This window comes from Meles meles, chromosome 12 (assembly GCF_922984935.1).
Source record: "Meles meles chromosome 12, mMelMel3.1 paternal haplotype, whole genome shotgun sequence".
Lineage (NCBI taxonomy): Eukaryota > Metazoa > Chordata > Mammalia > Carnivora > Mustelidae > Meles > Meles meles.
In genome coordinates, this window is record NC_060077.1 from 30,664,522 (window position 1) to 30,686,695 (window position 22,174).

Sequence of the window (22,174 nt, forward strand, 5' to 3'; positions counted from 1 at the left end):
TTCGTAGTATTTTTCAAGGGAGTTTGATCTCAATCCTCATTCTTGTCTTTTAATCCAAGTGAAGGCTTTTTCAAGTTTTTGTTATATTTATTTCTTTAACTTTGATTTCTTTAAGTAATTTCTATACCCACCCTGGGGCTCAAACTCACAATCCTGAGATCAAGAGTTACATGTTCTTCCGACTGAGCCACCCAGGTGCTCCAAGGCTTTTTTGAAAAAACAGTAGTTACTTTGCTAATCTTTACTCAGCATTGATCATTTTGGAGAAAATATTAAAGCCGAAGTTTCCTATACGTTGCACAATTACATTTCATTGTTTGCCAACATTTTAAAGATGTTTCCCAATGTGCTATTTCAGTTTTTGCAACTTAAAAATTCAAGTAATCACTTCAAACCGTGGTGAGCTCGAAGAAGAAAGCTGGTACAGTACGGTGACTGGAGCTGAGGATATTATATATTTGCAGGTTCCCAAGAGAGTAGATCTTCAAAGTTCTCAACACAAGAAAAAAATTCGTAGCTAGGTAGGGTAATGGATAGTACCTAGATTTATTGTGATCATTTCACAATATACGCAAGCATTCAACCAGTATGTTGTACACACAAAACTAATATGTCAATTATACATCCAAAAAAAATTAAAGTTTTTATTTATTTATTTATTTGATAGCGAGAGAGGGAACATAAGCAGGGGGAGTGGGAGAGGGAGAAGCAGGCTTCCCACCAAGCAGGGAGTCCGACGTAGGATTCGATCCCAGAACCCTGAGATTATGACTTGAGCCGAAGGCAGATGCTTAATGACTGAGCCACCCCGGTGTCCCCCCAAAAAACCGTTTTTAAAAAGAAGCTGGGTCTCAGTGTGCCTGGGTGGTTCCGTGGGTTAAGCGTTAAGTGTCCAACTCTTCTCTTTTTTTCCCAAAGATTTTTCTTTATTCATTTGAGAGGGACAGAGCGAGCGAGAGCACGAGCAGAGGGGAGGGTCAGAGGAAGAGGGAGAAGCAGACTCCCCGCTGACCTCAATCCCAGGACCCCAGGATAATGACCCGAGCACAGGCAGATGCTTAACTGACTTAACCCACCCAGGTGTCCCTAAGGGTCCAACACTAGATCTTAGCTCAGGTCTTGATCTCAGGGTCGTGCATTCAGACCCCGCCATAATTAATTAATTAATTAATTAAAAAATTTTAAAATCTGTGTCTCTAAAGTACTACTCTTATTTAGAAGTAAGAATATACACAAAGCCTAAGATACCACTAAGGTTTATACTGAATTTAAGCTATGAAATAAAGGGAAAAAGAAAAGAATCTGGGGACACCTGGGTGGCTCAGTTGGTTAAGTGGCTGCCTTCGGCTCAGGTCATGATCCCAGCGTCCTGGGATTGAGTCCCACATCAGGCTCCTTGCTCGGCAGGGAGCCTGCTTCTCCCTCTGCCTCTGCCTGCCACTCTGTCTGCCTGTGCTCACTCTCTCTGACCAAAAAAAAAAAAAAAAAAAAAAAAAAGAATCTATAAGAATTATAAAGGCATAGATTTCTTACCAGCACCCTGCTCTCACCCCAAGCTGGTTACAAAATAGGAGGGAACATTTAAATTAAAAAGGCAATATTACTAAACCACAGAGTACATTAATATACATTTTGGCCAGAATATTAATGTTCCATAAAACCACAGTGAGCACTTTTTTACTAATTTAATTGCACATTTAATTTTGTATAATAGAGAAGTCTAAATAAATTTTTTATTAAATATATTTAATGAATGCAAGCAATACATCACTTAATCAAGGATTTGGAATTTTAAAATATTTGTGCGGCAAAATACCAGACGTGTATGAGTAAGTTTATGTATGGCCAGAAGACTTAGCTGTTGAATGTTCTATCTGGTTTACCAAACATCAGTGTATTAGAACTTTGAGATATAGAAGGACATTAAAACCATAATGAGGGGCACCTGGGTGACTCAGTCGGTTAAGCATCTGCCTTCTACTTAGGTCATGATCTCAGGGTCCTGGGATCGAGCCCCAAGTGGGGCTCCCTGCTCGCTTGGGAGTCTGCTTCTCCTTCTTCCTCTGCCCACCCTGCTCCCACCCCACTCATGCTCTCTCCCTCTCTCAAATAAATGAATAAAATCTTTCTAAAAATTGAAAAAATAAAACCATAATGAGTATAATCTGATTTTTTTGGATTCAGAAAATACTTTGGTACATTTCAGTGGTTTGGTGTTGCCATTATGAGCAATTAATCATTTTTTATCTGCTATACTCTAGATGTACTAGAGCTGTCTGCAGCATTCTCTTGCTGTTGCTTTTCTATGAAATGAACTCCCCATGTCCAGTTGAAGAGAAAAAAAGGCTGGGTCTTCCGGAAGATAGGTTTTTCCAAATAACTATAATCATATATGTCTTTTGTGGGATGCACTGGTACGACTTGGTGAAGGATGGATCGTTGAGTAAGAAAGAGGATCCCAGAATGATCTCAAGCCATCGGGTGGGCAGCTGAAGTGCTAGTAAGAGATATAAAAGGAGAGGAAAAGCCCAAGAGAAATAAATATTTGAGGAAATAGTAGAAGATAAATGTACCAAAATTAAAGGAACATGAAAGACCTCAGCTTGAAATGGCCCATGATGAGATAAGAAAAACCCTACACCAGAACGTATAGTAAAATTAAGGGTTAAAAAAAGAATAAAATCTAGAAGTTTCAAGAGAGGAAAAGATCACCTACAAAGGAACAAGAACCAGGCTGACTGCACACATACTTCTGTATGCAAGAAAAAAGTGGAGGAATATTTTCAGTGTAATGAACAGGGGGGAAGTTCAGCCTAGCATTCTATATCCAACCAAATTTCATGAACAAGAGAGTATAATATTATTGCATAATAGAATCAGTCTATGTCATAAAAGCCTCAGAAATGTTGACACCCTAGTCCTGAAGGAAGAAACACTTTGGGGAGAAGTATCAATGCAATTGGCATGCAAGTGGGCTAAATATCTCATCTAGTTAAGGGGGAGATGTAGAAATCAATTTTTAAAAATTGAGATAAAATCCACACAGCATAAAATTCACCATCTTATGTTCCCACCAGCAATGCACAAGGGTTCCCATTTCTTCATAACCTCATTCATCTTAGTTATTGTCTAACTTTTTTACTCTAGCCATCCCACTGGAGAAGTGGCATCTCCTTGTGGAATGGCTAGTGATGTTGAACATCTTTTCATGTGCTCATTGGTCATTTGGCTATCTTCTTTGGGGAACTGTTTATGCTAGTCCTCTGACCACTTTTAAGTCGGGTTGCTTGTCTTTTTATTGTTGGGTTCTATGGATTCTTTACATATTCTAGACAATAGACTCTTACAAGATTTTCAAATATTCTCTCCCATGCTGTGAATTTTATTTTCACTTTCTGGACAGTGTCCTCTGATGCACATGGGCTTTAGTTTTCATGAACCCCATTGATCTGTCTCATTGTTGCGTGTGGTTTTAGGGTCGTGTTTAAGAAATAGATTTAAGGCCACAAAGATTTGCTTCTATGTTTCCTTCTAAGGGTTTATAGCTTTAGCTTTAGGTTTTGATCCAACCGAGTTCCATTTTGTACATGTTGTGGGAGGTTTGTCCATGAAGAACACTGTGCCAAACTCCGTGTCACCCTCTGATTTTATCAAGTAGATGGTGACCTGTGTCTCAGAACCAGTCACTGAGACTGGCTGGGTCAGCACTAACTGGGTCCAGGATCCGGGAGGGAGGGAGACTCAGAGAACAGTCCCGGCTCCCTGAGCTGAGAGCCACACTGAAGGCAGAGGAAGGCAAGAGAGAAGCCCAGGGGCTGTTTCTTGAGACGCCATCTGCAGGTCACGTGGGCGAAGAGAGAGGAAGGTGAGGAGGAGCAGAGAGGTCAGGCCGTGGTGGAGGTACCGCAGAGCTCTGGCCCACAGTACACAGCAGGGGCTGGTCCCTCGGATCCATCTAAAACTTACTAACACCTACGTGGGGGCAGAGATGCAGAAAGATGCTGCTTCCTGATTGGCCAGTCTGAGCATGGTCTGGGGGAGGGACTTGGCCTCCTGGAGCCGCCTCAGTAGGGGTGGAGGGCAGGGCAGGTGCTCCTGGCCCCATTAGGACCCCGTTGGTCCTGGCAGGGTACAGCTGCGATCAGTCACACCCCAGTGAAGACTATGTTGGTTCAACTACCTTAGAATCCCCTGAGAGGTCCCCTGACGGGAGACGGTATTCTTTTCAGGACACAGCGCCCCCTGCCGATCAAGATGAGCGCGCACCAGCACCTGGCTTCAACGGGGCTTGGGGTAGGTAGAATTCTGCGGGCTGTGTACTTGGGAGGGTTAAATTGCATACTTTTATTACAACTCACCTCTCACTAAAATTTAGCAGTTCCTTCTGTGGCGAATGTAGGCATGAGACCACGGCAGTCTTGGCAATACCTATTTATCGCCAAGGGAAACTGCAGTAACGTTCACATCATGTTATAGTTAGTTGTTGACCAATTTCCAAACACAGTTTACACTTATCCATAAGGTTAAATTCTGGTAATTATTAGATTAGACCTGCTGCTATAGTCTCATATATTTGTTCATTCTAATATCGTGGTAACTGTGTTTCGATTACAATTAGATTTATTTGTGATCCTGGGTACTCGTCAATGTTCTCCAGACAAAGACCTCCAGCATACACCTGTAGCCAGACAAGGCTGGATTTATGGACTTGTTGGAATGTCGGATACTGGATATCCTGGGAAATGGTGGGGTGGCTCAGCTAGAGGGTGTTAGGAAAGAATTATAGGATTTGGGTTTGCTTTCGGGAATTTTGGAGAGGATTCAAGGAAGAAGGACTTTGCTGGGTGGTTGGATGCTGTCAGGAAGGCGGGGTGATTCTATCATTGCAGAGTGTCCTAATTCTAACCTGAGAGGAGGAGCATAAGACATGTATAAAGCTAGAGCTGGTAGGGAAGCAGGCACCCATAGGAGCCAACCAAGGTGGGGGAGCGTATGGTCATTTTGTGGTTTGAACAACAGCTCGTGTTTTGTCTGTGTTCAGATATGACTGCGTTATGATCTTGTTTTGTCTTGATCCATCACTGACCTTGTCTGACGCTGTTGTACTGTAAAATTGTTTATGTTCTTGGGTGCTGCAGGGCTGGGCCAACTCCCAGCAGCCCAAGACCTGATTGATAGGACCAGGCAGGGTCCCAGCTGTCAGGAGCTCACCAACTTTCTCTTGCTCACATATATATCTTGGGGAAAAAGGGGCATGTGGGTGGCTCAGTCAGTTAAGCATCTGACTCTTGATTTCGGCTCAGGTCATGATCTCAGAGTTATGAGATTGAGCCCTGAGTTGGACTCAAGATTCTCTCTCTCCCTCTGCCCCTCCACCCCTGCTCAAGTGGGCTCTCTCCCTCTCTCTAAAAAAGGAAAAAGATAGTGGTTTTATGAGTATTTTAAATTTGCACCAATGTTATTGTTATGCAGTGCCCAGCCAATCTGTCACTTTTTTTTTAACTCTACCATATGTGTAGAGATCTATGTTTACGGCTGTCTAGTACTCCATTAACAGGATGACTGGGTCTCACCCATACCTATTACACTGGAACATCTGGGGGTTGAAGCCAGGCATCAATGTTTTTTAAAGATCCCTGGTGACTTCAAGACACCACGAAGTTTGGAAAACCCTGCCCTGTGTAATACTTCTGGAAATCTTACTTACCGCTTGTTAGAATCATGTGGGAGTTTCTCTTAAAAATCTGCTGCCTAAGAAATGGAACCATGGGCATATTCTAATTCTTTATCTGAGTGTTAGTCACACAGCAAAGTTCAGTTGGTGAGCGCCCATCAAGATGTACACTTGTGTTCCGTTTGCTTGTCTGTAGGCGAAACTTCAGGAAGGCATTTCCAGAAGTCATCCTGTTGTCGGAACAGCTCTCAAACCGAAGGCACAAGAACCATTGGGCGGGCTCAGGCTTTCATGGTGTCTAAGGCTCCTCAGTGATCCTTCCGTGATTCTTGCTGCCCTGAAGACTGACCAACCCTGAGGTCACATGCACCTCACATCTCCCCACAAAACAGAGGGGGGCCCTGGGGAGACAGGGAGCATGCCCAGCAGCACTCCACGTGAGAAAGGAGCTGCCAGCTGGAAGGGATGAAAGGACACATTTCACTCATCCTGACGGGTTGCTCCCAGAACGTTGCACATTGTCCCATCCCCACCCACATTGTCAGGCCTTCCTAATCTCTGCCGCGTTCACAGATTTTTTTTCTCTAATTTTCAGCATTGTTATTACCATGAAGGCGTGGTTTTGGCCTTTACCCTTTAGCCTTCTGGGAGCTGCCCATGTATATGTCTGTATGTTTCCATGAGATCCATTTTCCCTCCCTTGGTTGGGGTTTTCTCATTTCCCAGACCTTAATCAACTGCCTTAAAAATTTATTGTCCCAGTTTATAATCCGACATTTACAGTTGTCTCTTTTATCTTTTTGGATGGAAAATTTTAGTTTGATATTCACTGACTTGCTTCCCCTTGCTTAGTGCCATGCTCAAGCAGCACCTCCAGGTTACAGAAAAAAATGTTCTCCTGCAGATTACTCATTATCTTTATAGCTTTACTCTAATCCCCTTTGGGTTTCTTTCTTAATGCCATGTGGTACAGAGTCTGTCTTAATTTTCCTCCCTACAGAGAACCAATTTTAACAATAGCATCAATTAATCATTTTCCTCCCACTGGTTTTCAGGGTTTTTGTTTTCATTTTGCCTTATATGCCCAGTGTCTACTTGAAGTCTCTTTTCCAGCAGGAACTCCCTCACCTTGATCATGTGCCAAGTTCATGCCACAGTTGGTGTCTGAAACCCCGGGGTACCTAGATTAGGAAAAGTGCCTGAAATTTAGTAAGTTCAGGGGAAATCAAAAACCTTAGTTTCCCCATCCCCAATGTTTTGCTGGGCAGAGACTGATAGGCTTTGGACTAAAAATTGAGAGGAAAAGCTGCATTGGAACTTAAGGTCATGAGAAAATCAGTGTGGCGGGTAAAATGGCATGCTATTTACAACATCCACCTCAACTGGAAGAGGGGCATCTGAGAGGCTCCTGCTGGTGCTGAGTGGGGAGATCATTTGGAGTTTTTTCCTTTTTTGTTTTTTTAAGATTTTATTTATCTGACAGAGAGGAAGAGAGCGCAGCAGAAGGAGAAGCAGACTCTCTGTTGAGCAGGGAACCTTGATTTGGGACTCGATCCCAGGACTCTGGGATTGTGATCTGAGCCGAAGGCAGACACTTAACCAGCTGAGCCACCCAGGCGTCCCTAATTTGGAGTTTCTTTTGGGAGAATCTAGGGGTGTGAATGGCTCCTGCCAATAAAGGAGCATGTCCGGGCTGACAGGCTGGGGGAAGGAAGGGGAGATTGGCTCATGGAGAGTGGAATGAGGTTTCGCTCACTGCCATTACCCTGGGAACTTCTCCTCTGTCCCCTGTGAAGACAATACATTATACCTGCAGACTATTGGAGTTGCATTTATTCTGGTGAAGGAAAGGGGTTTGGAGTTCTGGGTAAGAGCCAAGGTCAGAGGAGGGTGCCCAGCCTCAGCTGCTGCAAATAATTTTAGCTGAGGTTTTTTGGTTTACAAGAGGTAACCACGAGGATGCCCACAGAAGGAACATCTCTTGGGTTCTGCCGGGAGCTGGACAGGTACTCAAGAAGGGTGCTTCTGTATCTTTACCCAAAGTGCTTATCACCTAATGTTTAAACATTTTCTTTCTCCGTGTCCTCAGAAGCCACAGTTGGGGCTCAGGTGAGCTCAGTGGGAAAGGGGATGTTTACTTTGAAACAAAGTGATTCAGAACCTCTAAGTCCAGCAAGAAACCAAGATAAAACCCAGGGGTGATGGTTCTAACAGATACACTTAGACCCACAAAAAGGAGGGGTCCCTGACATAGGGAAGTAAGGAGTGTCCTGGTCCTGGTCCCGGATCCTGGGAGCAGCAGAGTCTGTGCAACCTAATTCTAGACACCTAGAGGAGGGAAGAACATGTCTGAGAACTCACAGATGGGGGTGCAGGTGCCCCTACTGTCATCTCTCGCCCACTGGGGGTGAGTGTGTGGCCTCCACGCTAATCTCTCTGATCCCTGATTTCAGTCCTGCCTCAAGCCCAGGTCCTTGTGTGGCCAAGGCCACAGCTGGGGTTAGGCTGGAGGAGAAAATGAAAGCATCATCTTCACAAAAATGAATGAAAACGTGAGTGATTCCTTTGTAATCTATTGACCACATCATTAAGAATGCCCAGAAGGGCACCTGATGCCCTCATGATCCTCAATAGGTCACCGTAGGGTGGATCTGTACACCCTTATTTCCAAGCCCTTGTTCTATTTTGAAGCAGTCTTATCTTATACAGAATTATCATCGAATGCATCTGAGGCGATGCCTACAAATATTTTTATTCTAAGAAGTACACAGGAATGGTTTACATTCAGGGTCTCAGAATGAACAATATATGTAACACATCCTCAATGGACATTAATGAAGTTAAAAAGAATGCTCCAGTAGGAGAAAACTATATGGGTCAGACAGGAGAAAAGGAAGGGTGTGTGTGGAACTTCCAGCAGGATTCTTGGGAGGAAATAAGGTACAGCAAGCCCTTGACAGGGTGCCTGGCACTGGACAAACGTCTTTTAAGAGGTAGTTACTTCTTTCAGGCATCTCATGCCCTTAGGGGAAAAGGTTGAGAACCTGCTCTCTCTACAAAACATGGTTCAGAGTAGGCCTGTTGCAGACCCTTAGGGACTCCACTGGGGAACCAAAATACAAGGTAAAAGATGGGGAGGTGTCTTCAAACTGCTCACTGGGGCAGGGCCACCTTTAATTCTTAAGCCAAGTGCTGGGACTTTGGCGGTGCGCAGAGACCCTTCTCTCAGGTTTAGAAGCACTTCCTGACCAATTCCCAGAAGAACCTTTCCAGGGTCCAAACGCCTCCAGGGTCCTCCATGCCCCCTCCTCGGTCTCTCCAACAGGCCTGGGACCCGATCTCACTCAGCCCTCCAGGTTTCTAAGCCCGCACTGGTGATACGACCCACAGACTGCAGTCCGAGGCTACTTCTCAGCCCTTCCCAGCACACTTGCCAACCAGGAGACCAGGGGTGAGCCGAGCAGGACCTAACCGCCACCTTACACGCGATCCCAAGTGAAGAAACACGGTCCTGCCCACGTGACCAGGATGAAGGGATCAGGCCCCAAGATCCCTTTAAGAGAGCAGGCCCCGCCCCCTCTCCCAAGTTCCCCTTAGCAGGAAGCAGGCCCCACCCCGACCACGTGACCCGTAGAAGGTGTGGGGAGCTGGGCCGGCCCGGCTTCTCACGTGATCCAGCGTGAGGGTGAGGGGGACCTGCCCACGTGACCTGTGTGAGTCTGCCAACCCTCTTCTGAGCCCGTGCCCCACGTGACTCAGGAAGCTACCCGCGCCTCAGGAAACTTCGAGAGCTGCAGTTAGGCTCTGAGTCTTGCCTTCCAGCCCTTTAAGAGTGCTTTCAGTCCCCAGGTCGCCCTTCTCAGCTGCCTCGTAGGCTCTGGGGTCGCGTGGAGCGTCAAAATGTGGAACAGGAGCCCAGGGCTCCCGCACCAAGGAGGGCTCAGAACGCCGGAATCTGAAGCTGCCTGGGCCCCGGTCTTCCTACGTTCTCCTGCGGTTCAGGTGGCTGCGCCGGATGCGGGATGCTTCCTGTGTCCTTTGCTTGATGGGGGATCCGGAGAGGTTCCAAAGGAAAGTCGAGTGGGCGGACTTCCAGGTGGGTGCAAACTTCTTACCCCAGGGCCAAGATAGCAGTTCTTTCTTGCTGTAACCACCTGCGCTGCCTCTTACAGACCTTGACCAAAGACCGCCACGGGGCGGGGTGCCCTCCGGAGACTGCCACCAACGCAGTGGGACAGAGGGCACCTGAAAGGCCCCACCATCGGGACCTACAGGGATGGGATGACCCCTGACATCTGGCCATGCCCTGCGTCTGGACACAGCTCACCACCTGCTGGCATTAGGAGGAAGGGAGTGGAGCTCAGGTAGCCCAGGCACAAGATGGCAGCCCTAGAGTTAGAGCTTGAGCTGGTGGTGAATTGGGATAGGATGCCCACAGATAGGAGTGCACTAGCCAGCACACTAGGTGAATCATTTTGGAAAGCATGACCTATTAGTAATTAGGAAAAGAGAACTGTGGGATTGAATGTGCTAGGCTGGGTTGACGCCATAGGGAAGGATAAAGCCAGAGAGCCAATTGGCAATTGAAAGCCACCCTCGGGATCTCCTTGGTAGCAAACAAAGAGGCCTTCATCTTGGGGGGGTGGAGGGGGAAGGATGTGGTGCAGGGGAGAAGAGCTAAGGGTCTGGCTGGGATTTAATCTGCAGGGAAGTAGAGTTCCAAAGGAGGTTGAATTCCCAATCAGGGCAGGTCTGCTATACCAAAATCATCCTGGTTGGGAAAGAATGGCACCTTGGCATATTGATAGAGTTACTTGCATTGAAGCCCCGTGATCTGAAATTCACAGATTCTCCTTAACCCTCTGACATGGAAGTAAGTGGGCCAACTCACCCTATTAAAAACTAGAATCTTGAGGTGCCTGGGTGGCTCAGTTGGTTAAGCGTCCCACTCTGTCTCCGCCCAGGTCTTGATCTCAGGGCGGTGAGTTCTGGCCTCATGCTGGGTGTGGAGCCTACCTGAAAAAAAAAAGCCCACTAAATCTTCTATTTGAATACATTGCAGGGGCATTTTCAGTAAGACAAAATACGCTTTTCTTGCTGTCTTCCCCAGTTTCCTCCTGGCATGTAGGTAGGGCTTGTCCCAGCATAACACAGCAGGAGAGTGCTTAGGCTGAGAAGAGAGATAAAGGAACCACGCCTTAAAGGACCACAAAACTCTATGGCAAGGGGACTCAATAAATTTTCTCAACGGAATTTATGCACGTTTACTCAGTATTTCAGTTACCTGATGGTGTGCAATAAGTAAGCCCAAAACTTTGCAGCCTAATTCGTTCTTTTTGTTATCTTACATGGTTTCTGTGGCTTAGCTGGGTAGTGCTGGCTCATTGGTGTGTCTGAGGATGCAAGCAAGACCTGGGCTGGGGCTGCAGTCATTTGAAGGTTCAGTTAGGCCTGGATACCCACTTTCAAGGCAGCTCCCTCACATGCCCAGTCAGTTTTTGACAAAAGCCCTTCATTACTTGCCGCGTGGGCCTTTCCATAAGGCCGTTTGGGTGTCTCTGTGACATGAAAGCAAGTGATCCAGGGGGAAGCACGGTGGAAGTCACAGTGCCTTTTATGACCTAATTTTGGAAGTCACACACTATAATTTCCACAGATGATCACAGGTCTGCTTTATTCAGTGCGGCAGGGGACTTCACAAGGGCATGAATGGATACCAGGAGGCAAAAATCATCGTGGTCATTTTGGGCAATGCTTACCACACATGGGTAAATGTAAATGAGGGGAACTGGAATATACAAGCAGTTTGAGGAGCAAACCAGGGAAAGGGCGATATATAAATAAATTACATATTGTTGGACATAGAGTCAGAGTTGATATTACTTCTGGATGTACAAAACATAATTGTGCCCCCCCCCACTGTTAGAATTGGGGGGGGCTCTAGGGAGCCAGATAATAAATAGAATCCTGGGTCAGGATCCAGCTCACAATGGTAACCCTGTGTCATTGCCCAGTTTACAAATGCCTGATTGGAATAGAATATTTGGAAGTCAATGCAGCACCCAGATTGGGTCTTTTATCTGTGAGATAAGAACTATTGTGATAGGAGAGGCCAAGTGGAGGTCTCTGTACCTGTTTCCATTCCTGATCAAGATAGTAAATATAAAACAGTATCACATGGTAGGAGGAATGACAGATAATTTAGTCATTCTTAAGAATGCAAAGGGCTCGAGTGGTGGACCTTGTCATATTTCCATTTAATTCAGCAGTCTGTCCCTGCAGAAAGCAGGTTCATCCTGGAAGTTGGCCAAGATTTCTGTAAAGTCACCCAGATAGTAGCCCCAGCTGAAGCTGCCATTCCAGATGGGCTTGCCTTGCTCAAGCCGGATTAATGAAGTCTCGGGTATATGGTATGCAAACGTTAATTGGCAAATGTGTTCATTTCTGTCCCTATCAGGTATCATCTGCTTTCACATGGAACAGGCGAGAGTCTACGTTTAATTTTGCCCCAGGATTATGCCCTTCCTGCCTCTGTCATAGTTCAGAGAGATCTGGACCACCTACAACCCGGCATCCACAGAATATCACACCAGTTCACTACTCTGATTGCATGTCATTCGAGTGAGATTAGTGAGAAATGGCTGACATGTTGGAAGCCTTGGTAAGAAACATGCATTGCATCCTTGGAGATGTGCCTGTGAAGACTCAAGGATCTGCTGCATGAGAAGAGCTTGGAGTGCCCCAGGACATGCTGGGTCATACCATCCAAAGGAAAAGATGAATTACTACAACTTGCACCTCCCGTGGCAAAGAAGGAAGCATGACACCTGGTAGGACTCTTCAGGTTTTGGAGACAACATATTCCATATCTCGGAACGCTTTTTTGGCCTGTATACCAGACACAAAAGACTGCCCCATTTTTTTAAGGTGTATTAGTGCGTCTGTGAACATGAGCAGGGGAATTGGGAGGGGCAGAGGGAGAAGCAGACTCTCACTAAGCATGGAGCCGGACACCGGGCTGGATCCCCGGACCTGGAGATCATGACCTGAGCTGAAGTTAGACACTTAACTGACTGAGCCACCAGGGTGCCCAAAAGACTGACTTCGAGTGTATCCCAGATTAGGAACATTTTCTGCAGAGGAGCAAAGTCCAAGCTGCCGTGAAAGCAGCCGTGGTGCTTGGGCCACAAGATGTCGTCAATCTGAGGGGACTGGGGTTATCAGTGGTAGGAAAAGATACCTTCTTAGGGGTCTGGAGCCAGGCCACGAAGTCTGCAGAGGTGACTCGTGGGCTTATAAAGCAGTTCCTGTAGCGCTAGTGGGCATGGCAGATGGCCATCGGACACGACATGACCCTATGGCCAGAACTGCTTGTCATGAAGGAAGTTCTGTCAGACCCGCGAAGTCATAAAGTTGGTTAGGTTCAGCCACCGTCCATTGTGAAGCAGAAAATCCCACTGGGTTAGAAGCTGTAGCTGCACCTGAACACTTTATCCTCTTTGTGTCCAGCACCCAACTGGTAAAAAGGAGCCCCCATCTTGGTGGGAGTAATTGACCCAGATTAGGAGAGAATAGAACTGCTTTTAAACCAGGGGATAGAGAGGAATAAATTTTGACTCCCGGGGGCTCAGTACTCCCTTGCCTTGTTGTGCCACAGCCCTCACTGCAAGAGGCACAGGGTGCAGGGCCTCGGACCCTTCGGAGATGAGGTGTGAGCCGGGCCACCTGACACACTAGCAAGGACAGCAGCAACGGTAGGGATCTTGAAGGGAATCTACAGTGAATAATGGAGGGAAGACAAGATGAGGAGAATCGATGCATTGGAACCTAGGAGAAGGCCCTAAGAAAATCAGTATGACATGTTGAATATATGTTTATAGCATCTCTCTCCAGTATAGAGGGATTTTGGTGAAGGTCCTTCAGGAGGGCGCAGCAGGGAGACCCTTAGGGGCTTCAGTGGGGAGAAGCTGGAGGTGCAAACGGCTCCTCCCAAGGAAGGCATTTGGCAGGAAGGCTGACAGGTTTAGGGGAGGGGAAGGGAGATTGAGAGTGTGAGTTTTCACTGCCGAGTTTTGGGGAATCTCTTCTCTGTGTCTTCTGCAGATGTCGGTAGAATATACATCCCCCTTGAAGGGTTTGGTATTTGGACTTAGTCTTTTTTTTTTTTTAATATTTTATTTATTTGACAGAAATCACAACTAGGCAGAGAGGCAGGCAGAGAGAGAGGAGGAAGCAGGCTCCCTGCAGAGCAGAGAGCCCGATGTGGGGCTCGATCCCAGAACCCTGGGATCATGACCTGAGCCAAAGGCAGAGGCCTTAACCCATTGAGCCACCCAGGCGCCCTCTGGACCTAGTCTTAACCAAGTGAGAGGGGCATGAAGGAGGGGCAAGGGCAGAGACGCCCCGAGGGTCCCAGCATGTGGTTTTCCTTGGGCTGTTCCTTCAAAGAAGTGGGCCATTTCAGAAGCTTGGGGGGGGCGGTGTTCAGACATAGCCAGTTCTGCAGCCAGGGCCCTGCCTCCTTCAGATGAGCTCTGCCATCAGAACAATTGGTGGATTGTGACAGGGGCCTGGTGCTGCCTACCCGGCCTCAGCTCTGAGCAAGGCCCCTTCTCACTCACACATAGGCGGAAAATGCTCAGTCAGGTCATAGTCCAGCGTTTTGATGGTTAAAATCATCATTTACCAAACCAGCTCACTCCCAGTCCCCTTGTTCCCCTGGGAAGAGCGGCCTGCTGTAGGGTGAGGGCTGAGAGTGGCTCCAGGGAGCTGCAGAGTCAGGGTGGGAACTGGAGGAAGGTGGGGCTCAGGTGTGGATTGCTGGCTGTGCTGGGGTGGAGGGAAACGCATATATTCCATATGTTTGTAGAGACTGCTTCCACAGGGCTGGCCAAGCGCTGTGGCCCTTTCCCAGGGCCCTGCTTGTGGGTGTCACTCCTGAGGCCTTTGCAGGTTCTGCAATTGATTTCTGACTTCACCATCCACACAGGCTGAGGTTTTAGCTTCTGTAGTCTGAACTCTAGTTCCTCTGATTCACCTTTTTCTAGATTCCAAAACTTGCTTTTTTCTTAAAGAGCAGGGGTGTCTAATTTCTCCTCTCTGACCTTCTGGTTTTAGCTCTTCCTTTATTTCATTTGGGTTTTCAAGTGGCAGCTCAGAGCACTCATGTTCAGTCGTCAAGTGTAATCAGAAGTTCAGTAATAGATTCTCCAATGTGTCACTCCCCTTTTGTTCCTGGAAGAAACGCTCTGTGATTCTGCTTGGTTATGAAACACTGCTTCGTTCTGCTTAGTATTTTATCCAGGACTGTTGTATCTACTTACACTTGGGATGGTGCTTTAATTTTGCTTTTTCTTATCTTTTTCTGACATTTTGTGTCAAAATTTTACTAGCACCATAAGAGGAGTTTTAGATCTTTCTGATTTTTTGAAAATAATTTTCTTGTCTCTGATTTGCATTGAAGCCTGGTGGATTGTGAGTAGGAATGCACTGCATAGAGCAGGAAGGAGTCCAGATCTGAACATGTGGAAAGTTTCCATTACCATTTTGTAAGGCCTGCCTGGCAGAGAAGGCAAACAAAAGCTCAGGACCTGACCTCTTGCTGCTGGACTAGGGAAAGAGATGGTTGTCCAGTCCTTAAAATCATGTTGGAGATGGTGATGATCTTGGGGAAAGTTTGAGAAACTAACTTTGGAAAAATTTATGCTCTGTGAAGCTCAATAAGGAACAGAGATAAAGCCTTAATTAGCCTCCTTTCAGCCAGCTGGGATCAGGGTAAGGGACACCGGTGCCACTAGCAGAGAGAGGGAGAGAGAGAGTGTGCACGCTCCAGATTTAGAACTAGAAGTGGTAGGATGGTAGGAGTGTAGGGGACCTCCGGGGATCTCACTTCCTGCTAAGGGTGGTGGAGGCTGGGTTGTCCTGGCCCAAAAGAGGGAGGGCTGAGCACCATGAAAATGCACTGAGGATTTTCCCTTACCTTGCAGCAGGTCAGTGGAGATGAGTGGACAAGACCCTCTCAGCCTCTTGGATCTTGCAGCACAGAGCCTCCTGAATGATGAGGATTCAGCTGTCCGTGCCCTGGAGAAGCTCCCTGTGGGTCTCTTCCCAAAACTGTCCACGGCAGCTTTTGATGGGGGACACACAAAGACCGTGACAGCAATGGTGCAGGCCTGGCCCTTCCCCTGCCTCCGTCTTGGATCATTAAGAGATCAGTCAATAACTCAAGACCTCTTGGAAGCTGTCCTAGATGGGCTGGAATTGGTTCCTACCAGTGATGCTTGCCCCAGGTAACTGGAAAGACAGGGTGCTGATAGTAGCGCAGTGACTGAGGAAGCGGGAGCTAGATTCAGGGATGCAGGGCCTAGGCATGTGCCACCAGGTACAATGTCAATCATTGGGAAGCCTTGAGCCATTGCTCAGGGTCCCTCTGAGAAGACAGCCCTGGTGCAGTTCAGAGCCGATCACGCTGCTGAGGTGGTTAAGGGGGTGGCTAGGTTTCCGGGTGGTATCCCCAGAGTGTATAAAAAGGTGGGCACTGAGGAGGGCCCTCTGAATGCATGGTACAGGGCAGCAGGCAGGGCTGCTGGTTGGCCCAGAGGCCCTTCCCAGGGTTCACTGCTGCTGGTCTCCTCCCAGCTCTGCTGTACTGGCCTGAAAGTCCCAGTTTCTACTGTCCTCCTCATTCCCTGCAGGAGATCGAAGCTGAAGGTGCTGGATTTTACCCATGACTTTGAGCACTCCAACTGGGAGGAGTGCTCTGAGACGACTCCTGCCCCCTTTGTCATCAAACACATGCTGGAAGAGCCAGAGGCAGACCCGTTGGCGCCCAGTTCCAAAGAACAGCCTCCGCATCACCGAGAACCTGTGGAAATCCACACAGACCTTTTCCTCGGCGGTTTGTTCGGCTTCTTCCACCTGTCGGGGTTCCCCTCATACATACTGCAGAGAGTCGAGAAGAGCCATGGTTGTCTGCGCCTCCGCTGTCGGACCCTGGTCATCAACCAGGTGCCGTTGCGCAGCCTCGTCGAGATCCTGGGAATGCTGGAGCTGGAGACCATCCGAGAGGTGAGGCTTCATCACAGGAGCAGGTTCTGCTTCCGGTCGGACCTGATCCAGTTCTTCACCCATGTAGGGCAGATGAGCAACCTGGGCCACCTCATCATGAATGACATCCCCTGGGATTTCCCTGCAGACTGTTTCTCCTTGCTGAGTCCGCTGGGCCACCTCCAGAAGCTCCATCTCATCTTTGGCTGTCTCTCAGGCCAGCTACAGAAGATGCTGAGGTGAGTGTGCGGCAAGTCCTCTGAAGGTACACAGGCCAGGACACCTGGACGCCGCTCTGGGCATTGCTGCATTGGAGCAGAGACAAGCTCGGGCTTCCCTTCTGTGAGTCCACAGAGTTGCTGCTGGACCCAGACTCCAGGGTGGTGGTCCTGGGCCAGCCAGGGGCTGGTGGCTGCTATAGAAGAGAAAGAGGCAGGTCTGAAATTGTCATCTCATCCACTCATTCATTCGCTCACTCCATTCATTCATTCATTCATGCTCTTAGTCTGTGCCAAGCATTTAGCTAAGAATGGATATGCAGCCTTGAAAAAAATCTGTCTAGAGTTTATGTAGAGAAGGTGAATAAGGATGGTAAGTTGTGAGGGTGGTGTTTGAGGGAGGAAACTGCCTCCCACAACATCTAAGCTGAGCTGATTTGGTGAACTGACTCTCCTTATAAATGTCTCAGATTTCTCTGTGGTACGCCCTGGAATAGGGAGCTGTTCTCCTGGGGCACGGGTCTTTGAGTAAATAGAAGCATGGGGAACCATCTTCCTGAACCTTCTACTGAGTAGAATCTAGGCCTTACCATGAGTAGGAGTTATATCTAAATTTCATTAATTTTACACTTTATGGAGCATGAGCGGTAACTGTGTCAAAGTGGCTTGTTAGGAAGCTAAGAGGGGTGCCCGACACCATACTCTGAAAATAGAGAGGTCCTGTGGGAAATGGAGAAATGTTTCACTCCAAGCTCTGTGTTCTTAACTGCTGCAAAAGATGGCTCCTACCATTTGCATCCAGACTGAGGTAGGCGTAGTGCAAATTTCTCAGGCCAGATTTCTGGATCTTTTCCAAATGCATCTAGTGTACACTCTAATTTCCAAGGAGTAAACGGTGTTTGTCTCTCCACAGTGGCCTGCAAAAACCACTAGAGACACTGGTGATTAATGGATGTAGGCTTACTGAGAATGACATCACCTACTTGTCCCAGAGCATTCATGCCACCCACCTGAAGGAGTTGGTCCTCTGTGGCAATAACCTATCCCAAATGGTTCCTGGGCCCCTCGAGGTTCTGCTGGGGGAGGTGTCAGGCACTCTGCAGCACCTGAACTTGAGAAGCTGCCGGCTGAAAGAAGCCCAGCTCCAAGCCCTGCTGCCTGCCCTGTGCAGCTGCTCCTGCCTCCGCTCTCTGGTATTCTACGACAACGTCATCTCCACCTCAGGCATCATGAACGTGCTGCAGCACTTAGCGGGGCTGAAGGAGCTGAAGCGTGTGCAGTACCCTGTCCCTGCTGAGTGTGTTGTGTACTTGGATGAATACAGGTGGGGGAACCTCAACAGAGTGGAGCTCGCCCGCGTGCATGCCAAGTTGCAGGAAATGTTGCAGGCACTACAGCGGGCCGACATGGAGTTGACTAACTCGACCTCAGTGGCCTGACTTACGAGAATGCGCAGCTGACCTGATGGGAAAGAGGGGCAACAGTGGATCCTGGAGCTGTGGCAGTGGATTTCCCGAGCGATGGTGTGGCTTTGAAGAAAACTGTGAAAACAAGAGAAAAGACAACAAACACTGTAGTGGGGACTCCTATTCCTGGATCCAACTGGGGCTCCCTTACTCATTACATCGAAAAGCACCGGTCAAAAATCGATCCTGCAGGTGCTGTTTTAGTGCTGGATATAAAAAGAGAGAGTCTCCCAGCATTTTTCCTTTTGGTCTGTTTACCCAGTGTCCCTTTCATTTTGCTTCAGCATTCCCACTTTGAACACCGTGCAGTTGGGTGAGTTTCTTTTCAAAACACTTTTTTTTAATAAGGTGGGGTCACTGACATGTTCGTCAAGGGAATAGATGAATGTAGGTGCTCAGTACATAGCTTTTGTTCACCTCTTTATTCAGACATTTGTCGACTTCCTGTTCAGAAACTGCTTTTATTGAGGAAGAGTGTAAACATTCAAGGTGTCTGCTTTCAAAGAACTTAGCTTTGAAAGCGATGCGTACCACTAAACAGGTCACCAAACCCATAAGAAAGCTGGTTTCAAGGAGTGCCATGAGAACAACAGGATACCAGTATGGTGAGGGGTTACCAGAGTCAGGGGACTGGGATGGTTGAGCATATGTATTGGTCTGCCCTCAGCTCCTGACGCAGAGCTTCTGAAAGCAGTGTCATTTCCTAAGTAACAACTCTAGAAGTTTCCTTTGTTCCAACATTTGGCCTTTGACCCCCACCCCTGACACAGGGCTCTTGAAACCCTTGTACATACATTCTAAGTGAGAAGAATACTAGGATCATTTTTTGTTCTAATGACGCGCTTTAGGCTGGGTGATCAGATGGCTCCCAGTTGGGGCTGGTCCCCTGAAAGACCAAACCATGATTAGCTTGGAATTTTCAGCTCCTGCCTCATTTTCCAGAGGGGGAAGAGGGACTGGAAACGGAGTGAGTTGATGCATCTACATGAGGAAACCTCCATAAAACCCCAGTAGTAGGGGTATGGAGAGATGGACCCCAACACCGCAAGGACAGAAGCTCCTGCACTTGGATCCCCTCCCCCCCAGACCTCACCATATGTATCTCTTCATCTGGCTTCTCATCCGTACTATTTATCATCTTTTCATAAACTGGTAAAAAAGTAAGTGTTTCTGTGAGCCACTCCAGCAAATGAATCCAACTTGAGGGAGGGGGTCATGGGAGCCCCTCTGATTTGTAGCCAAATCAGACAAGTGGTGGGTAAGCTGGGGGCTTAACTACTTGCTCTTGGCATCTGAAGTAGGGTGGGAGCAGTCTTGTGGGACTGATCTCTTCAGCTGGAATCCGCCACTCTCTCCAGGTGCATGGTATCGGAGATACGGTGTGACTTAGTTTTTGTTGCAGGGACGAATTCCCGCACATTCGGTGACCAGAAGTGTTAGAAGTGCAGTGTTTTCTGTGAGGCGTAAAGGAGACCCAGGAGAAAGATTCCCAGCAGCGAAGGACTGGGTTTTTCCCGGGGAGGTAGAACTGGGGTTTTCCTTAACAGTGGCTGGTCTTTTGTTTTTGTTTTTGTGAGGGGAGATACAGGAATCGAGGATTCTCTGTAAACATACCAGTAACTGATAGGTGTGTGTGGAAAAGCATCCAGATACCAGAAGAGCTAGGGAAGCCCCCACTCCAGGCAGAGAAAGGAGAGGAGGGATGTGAGAAGGAATCAAGGAGAGACAGAGGATGAAGGATATGTCAAACCCTTTGATGGTGAAAAGGGAGAATCCTTTTTCATGGAGTAGCCTTTTGCTTAGAGTCCCCTGGAGAAAAAGCAACTGAGCTGGAGCAAAGTTATTAAGGTGGAGGGCAGCGTAGTGGAGAGGAATTGTTACAATTTTTTCTTCATAATAAATGGTGACACCTAAGTGCATGTCTCTTCTCCACTCGACTCCCTGTCCCAAATTACTTCCCAAGAACTGCCTTTAACTTTCTGGGCCCACTTTATTTCCTTCTGTTATTTCTAATAATTTATACTTTTGTGTTTTCTCTGTCTCCAGTAGCAGCCGTTTGATTTGCTAATTTCAGATTCTGTTTCTCTGTTAAGATTGTCATTCTTTATCCCCCCGCCTAGTATCTCCAATACCATGATGCGTGAGAGTGGGTGTCTTTGTCTCATTCCTGGTGGTGTAAGCTGTGCCTTCAGCATATGGCAGTTTGAAATGATGCTGCTTTATTCAGGGTGATGTTTCAGTGTGTCCCACTTCTGTGGTTTTGGTTTTTTCTTATATACAGGTGTGCCCCGCTTTTTGAAAATTTGTGTGACACCACTTGTGCAAAAGACCTCCATTTGTTTCCGCTAAGCAAAAGAAATCCGAAGAGGATTTTTCACTTTTATGTAAAAAGCGAAGATAGCATTCAGCGTTTGTTTTGCAGCAGGTCATCATAGAGGCAGTGCACACCCCAAGCTGCGAGAGTGGCCCTGCCGAGTGCATCCCCCTCCACCCTGCCCTGGAAATCTGCTCCGCATCTTGTCAAGCCACCATAGCTGTGAACCATGTCTGTGAATGTGTGTGGTTTTTCTTGGTTTATTTTGTGCTTTTGTTAGGAAGGTGTGTGTTGAGATGTCAGACAAGCCTAGGAGAGGTTACTTTTTGGGTCTGGGAACACTAAAATGTTTTCCATATAAATTAATGGCAGTTGCTTTGCTTTACACAAACATTTCAGCTTATGAAAGGTTTCATAATGCTCTACTTTTCAAAGATCAGTGTACCTGGGTGGCTCAGTTGGTTAGACGTCTGCCTTCGGCTCAGGTTGCAGTCACAGGGTCCTGGGCTCCAGCCCCATGTTGGGCTCCCTACTCTCTGAGGAGCCTGCTTCTCCCTCTGCTCCCCCCACTTGTGCACACACACTCACTCTCTCAAATAAATAAAATCTTTTTTTTTAAATATTTTATTTATTTATTTGACAGACAGAGATCACAGGTAGGCAGAGAGGCAGTCAGAGAAAGAGGAGGAAACAGGCTCCCTGCTCAGCAGAGAGCCCGATGTGGGGCTCGATCCCAGGACCCTGAGATCATGACCTGAGCCGAAGGCAGGGGCTTAACCCACTGAGCCACCCAGGCGCCCCTCAAATAAATAAAATCTTAAAAAAAAAAAAAAAAAAGAATGCTCTACTTTCAGATAGCAAAGGAAATCTGTAGCCTCTGAAAGCCTTGAAGTTTAGTAGGATTCCCTGTGGAACAATTTGGGCTTGGTGCTTCCTGCATGATAGATCCTGATAACTTTTTCTATTCCGTCTATGGAAATTAACCTGTTTTAGGTGTATAATTCAGTGGCATGTTACATCCACAGTGTTTTGCAACCAGAACCACTCTCTATTTTCCAAAACTTCTTCACTCCAAATAGTCTCTGTACAGTAATTTCCCATTCCCCCTCTGCCATAATGAAGTAGCTTAAAATAACAAATTTTATTCTTTCACAGTTTTGGAGACTAGGATTGTGAAATCAAGGTATTGGCAGGGTCATGCTCTCTCTGAAATCTCTAGCATATGTTCCTTCCTTGCCTGTTAGACCTTTTGGTAGCAGCAGCATGATTACAGTCTTTACTGTCATCTTCACATGGTTGTCTTTCCTCCTTGCTTGTGTCCAGATTTTCTTGATTAGGACACAAGTCATACGGCATTAGGGGCCAATGTAATCATGTATGATCTCCTATTAATGGATTGCTTCTGTGAAGACTTATTTCCAAATAGTGTCACATTCCCAAGTACCAGGAATTCGGC

The 22,174-nt window shown here is 47.3% G+C and overlaps 1 protein-coding gene across 6 annotated transcripts; it reads left to right on the top strand.

Annotated features, from left to right (window-relative positions):
- Nucleotides 1–9,533: 9,533 nt before the first annotated feature.
- PRAME (PRAME nuclear receptor transcriptional regulator) lies at nucleotides 9,534–21,205 on the top strand. 6 transcript variants are annotated; one of them, XR_006821062.1, is made up of 7 exons: nucleotides 9,534–9,770; nucleotides 12,132–12,504; nucleotides 15,661–15,963; nucleotides 16,369–16,959; nucleotides 17,852–18,717; nucleotides 19,347–19,564; nucleotides 20,686–21,205. XR_006821062.1 is itself a non-coding variant. In XM_046025402.1 (5 exons), the coding sequence occupies exons 2-5, from the start codon at nucleotides 12,395–12,397 to the stop codon at nucleotides 18,375–18,377; spliced, it is 1,530 nt and encodes a 509-aa protein (XP_045881358.1). In that variant the 5' UTR covers nucleotides 9,534–9,770; nucleotides 12,132–12,394; the 3' UTR covers nucleotides 18,378–18,760. The 6 variants fall into 6 exon arrangements, 1 of the variants encoding a protein (XP_045881358.1); XR_006821063.1 differs by lacking the exon at nucleotides 19,347–19,564; XR_006821064.1 differs by lacking the exon at nucleotides 19,347–19,564 and having other exon boundaries at nucleotides 20,827–21,205.
- The last annotated feature ends 969 nt before the right edge of the window (nucleotides 21,206–22,174 follow it).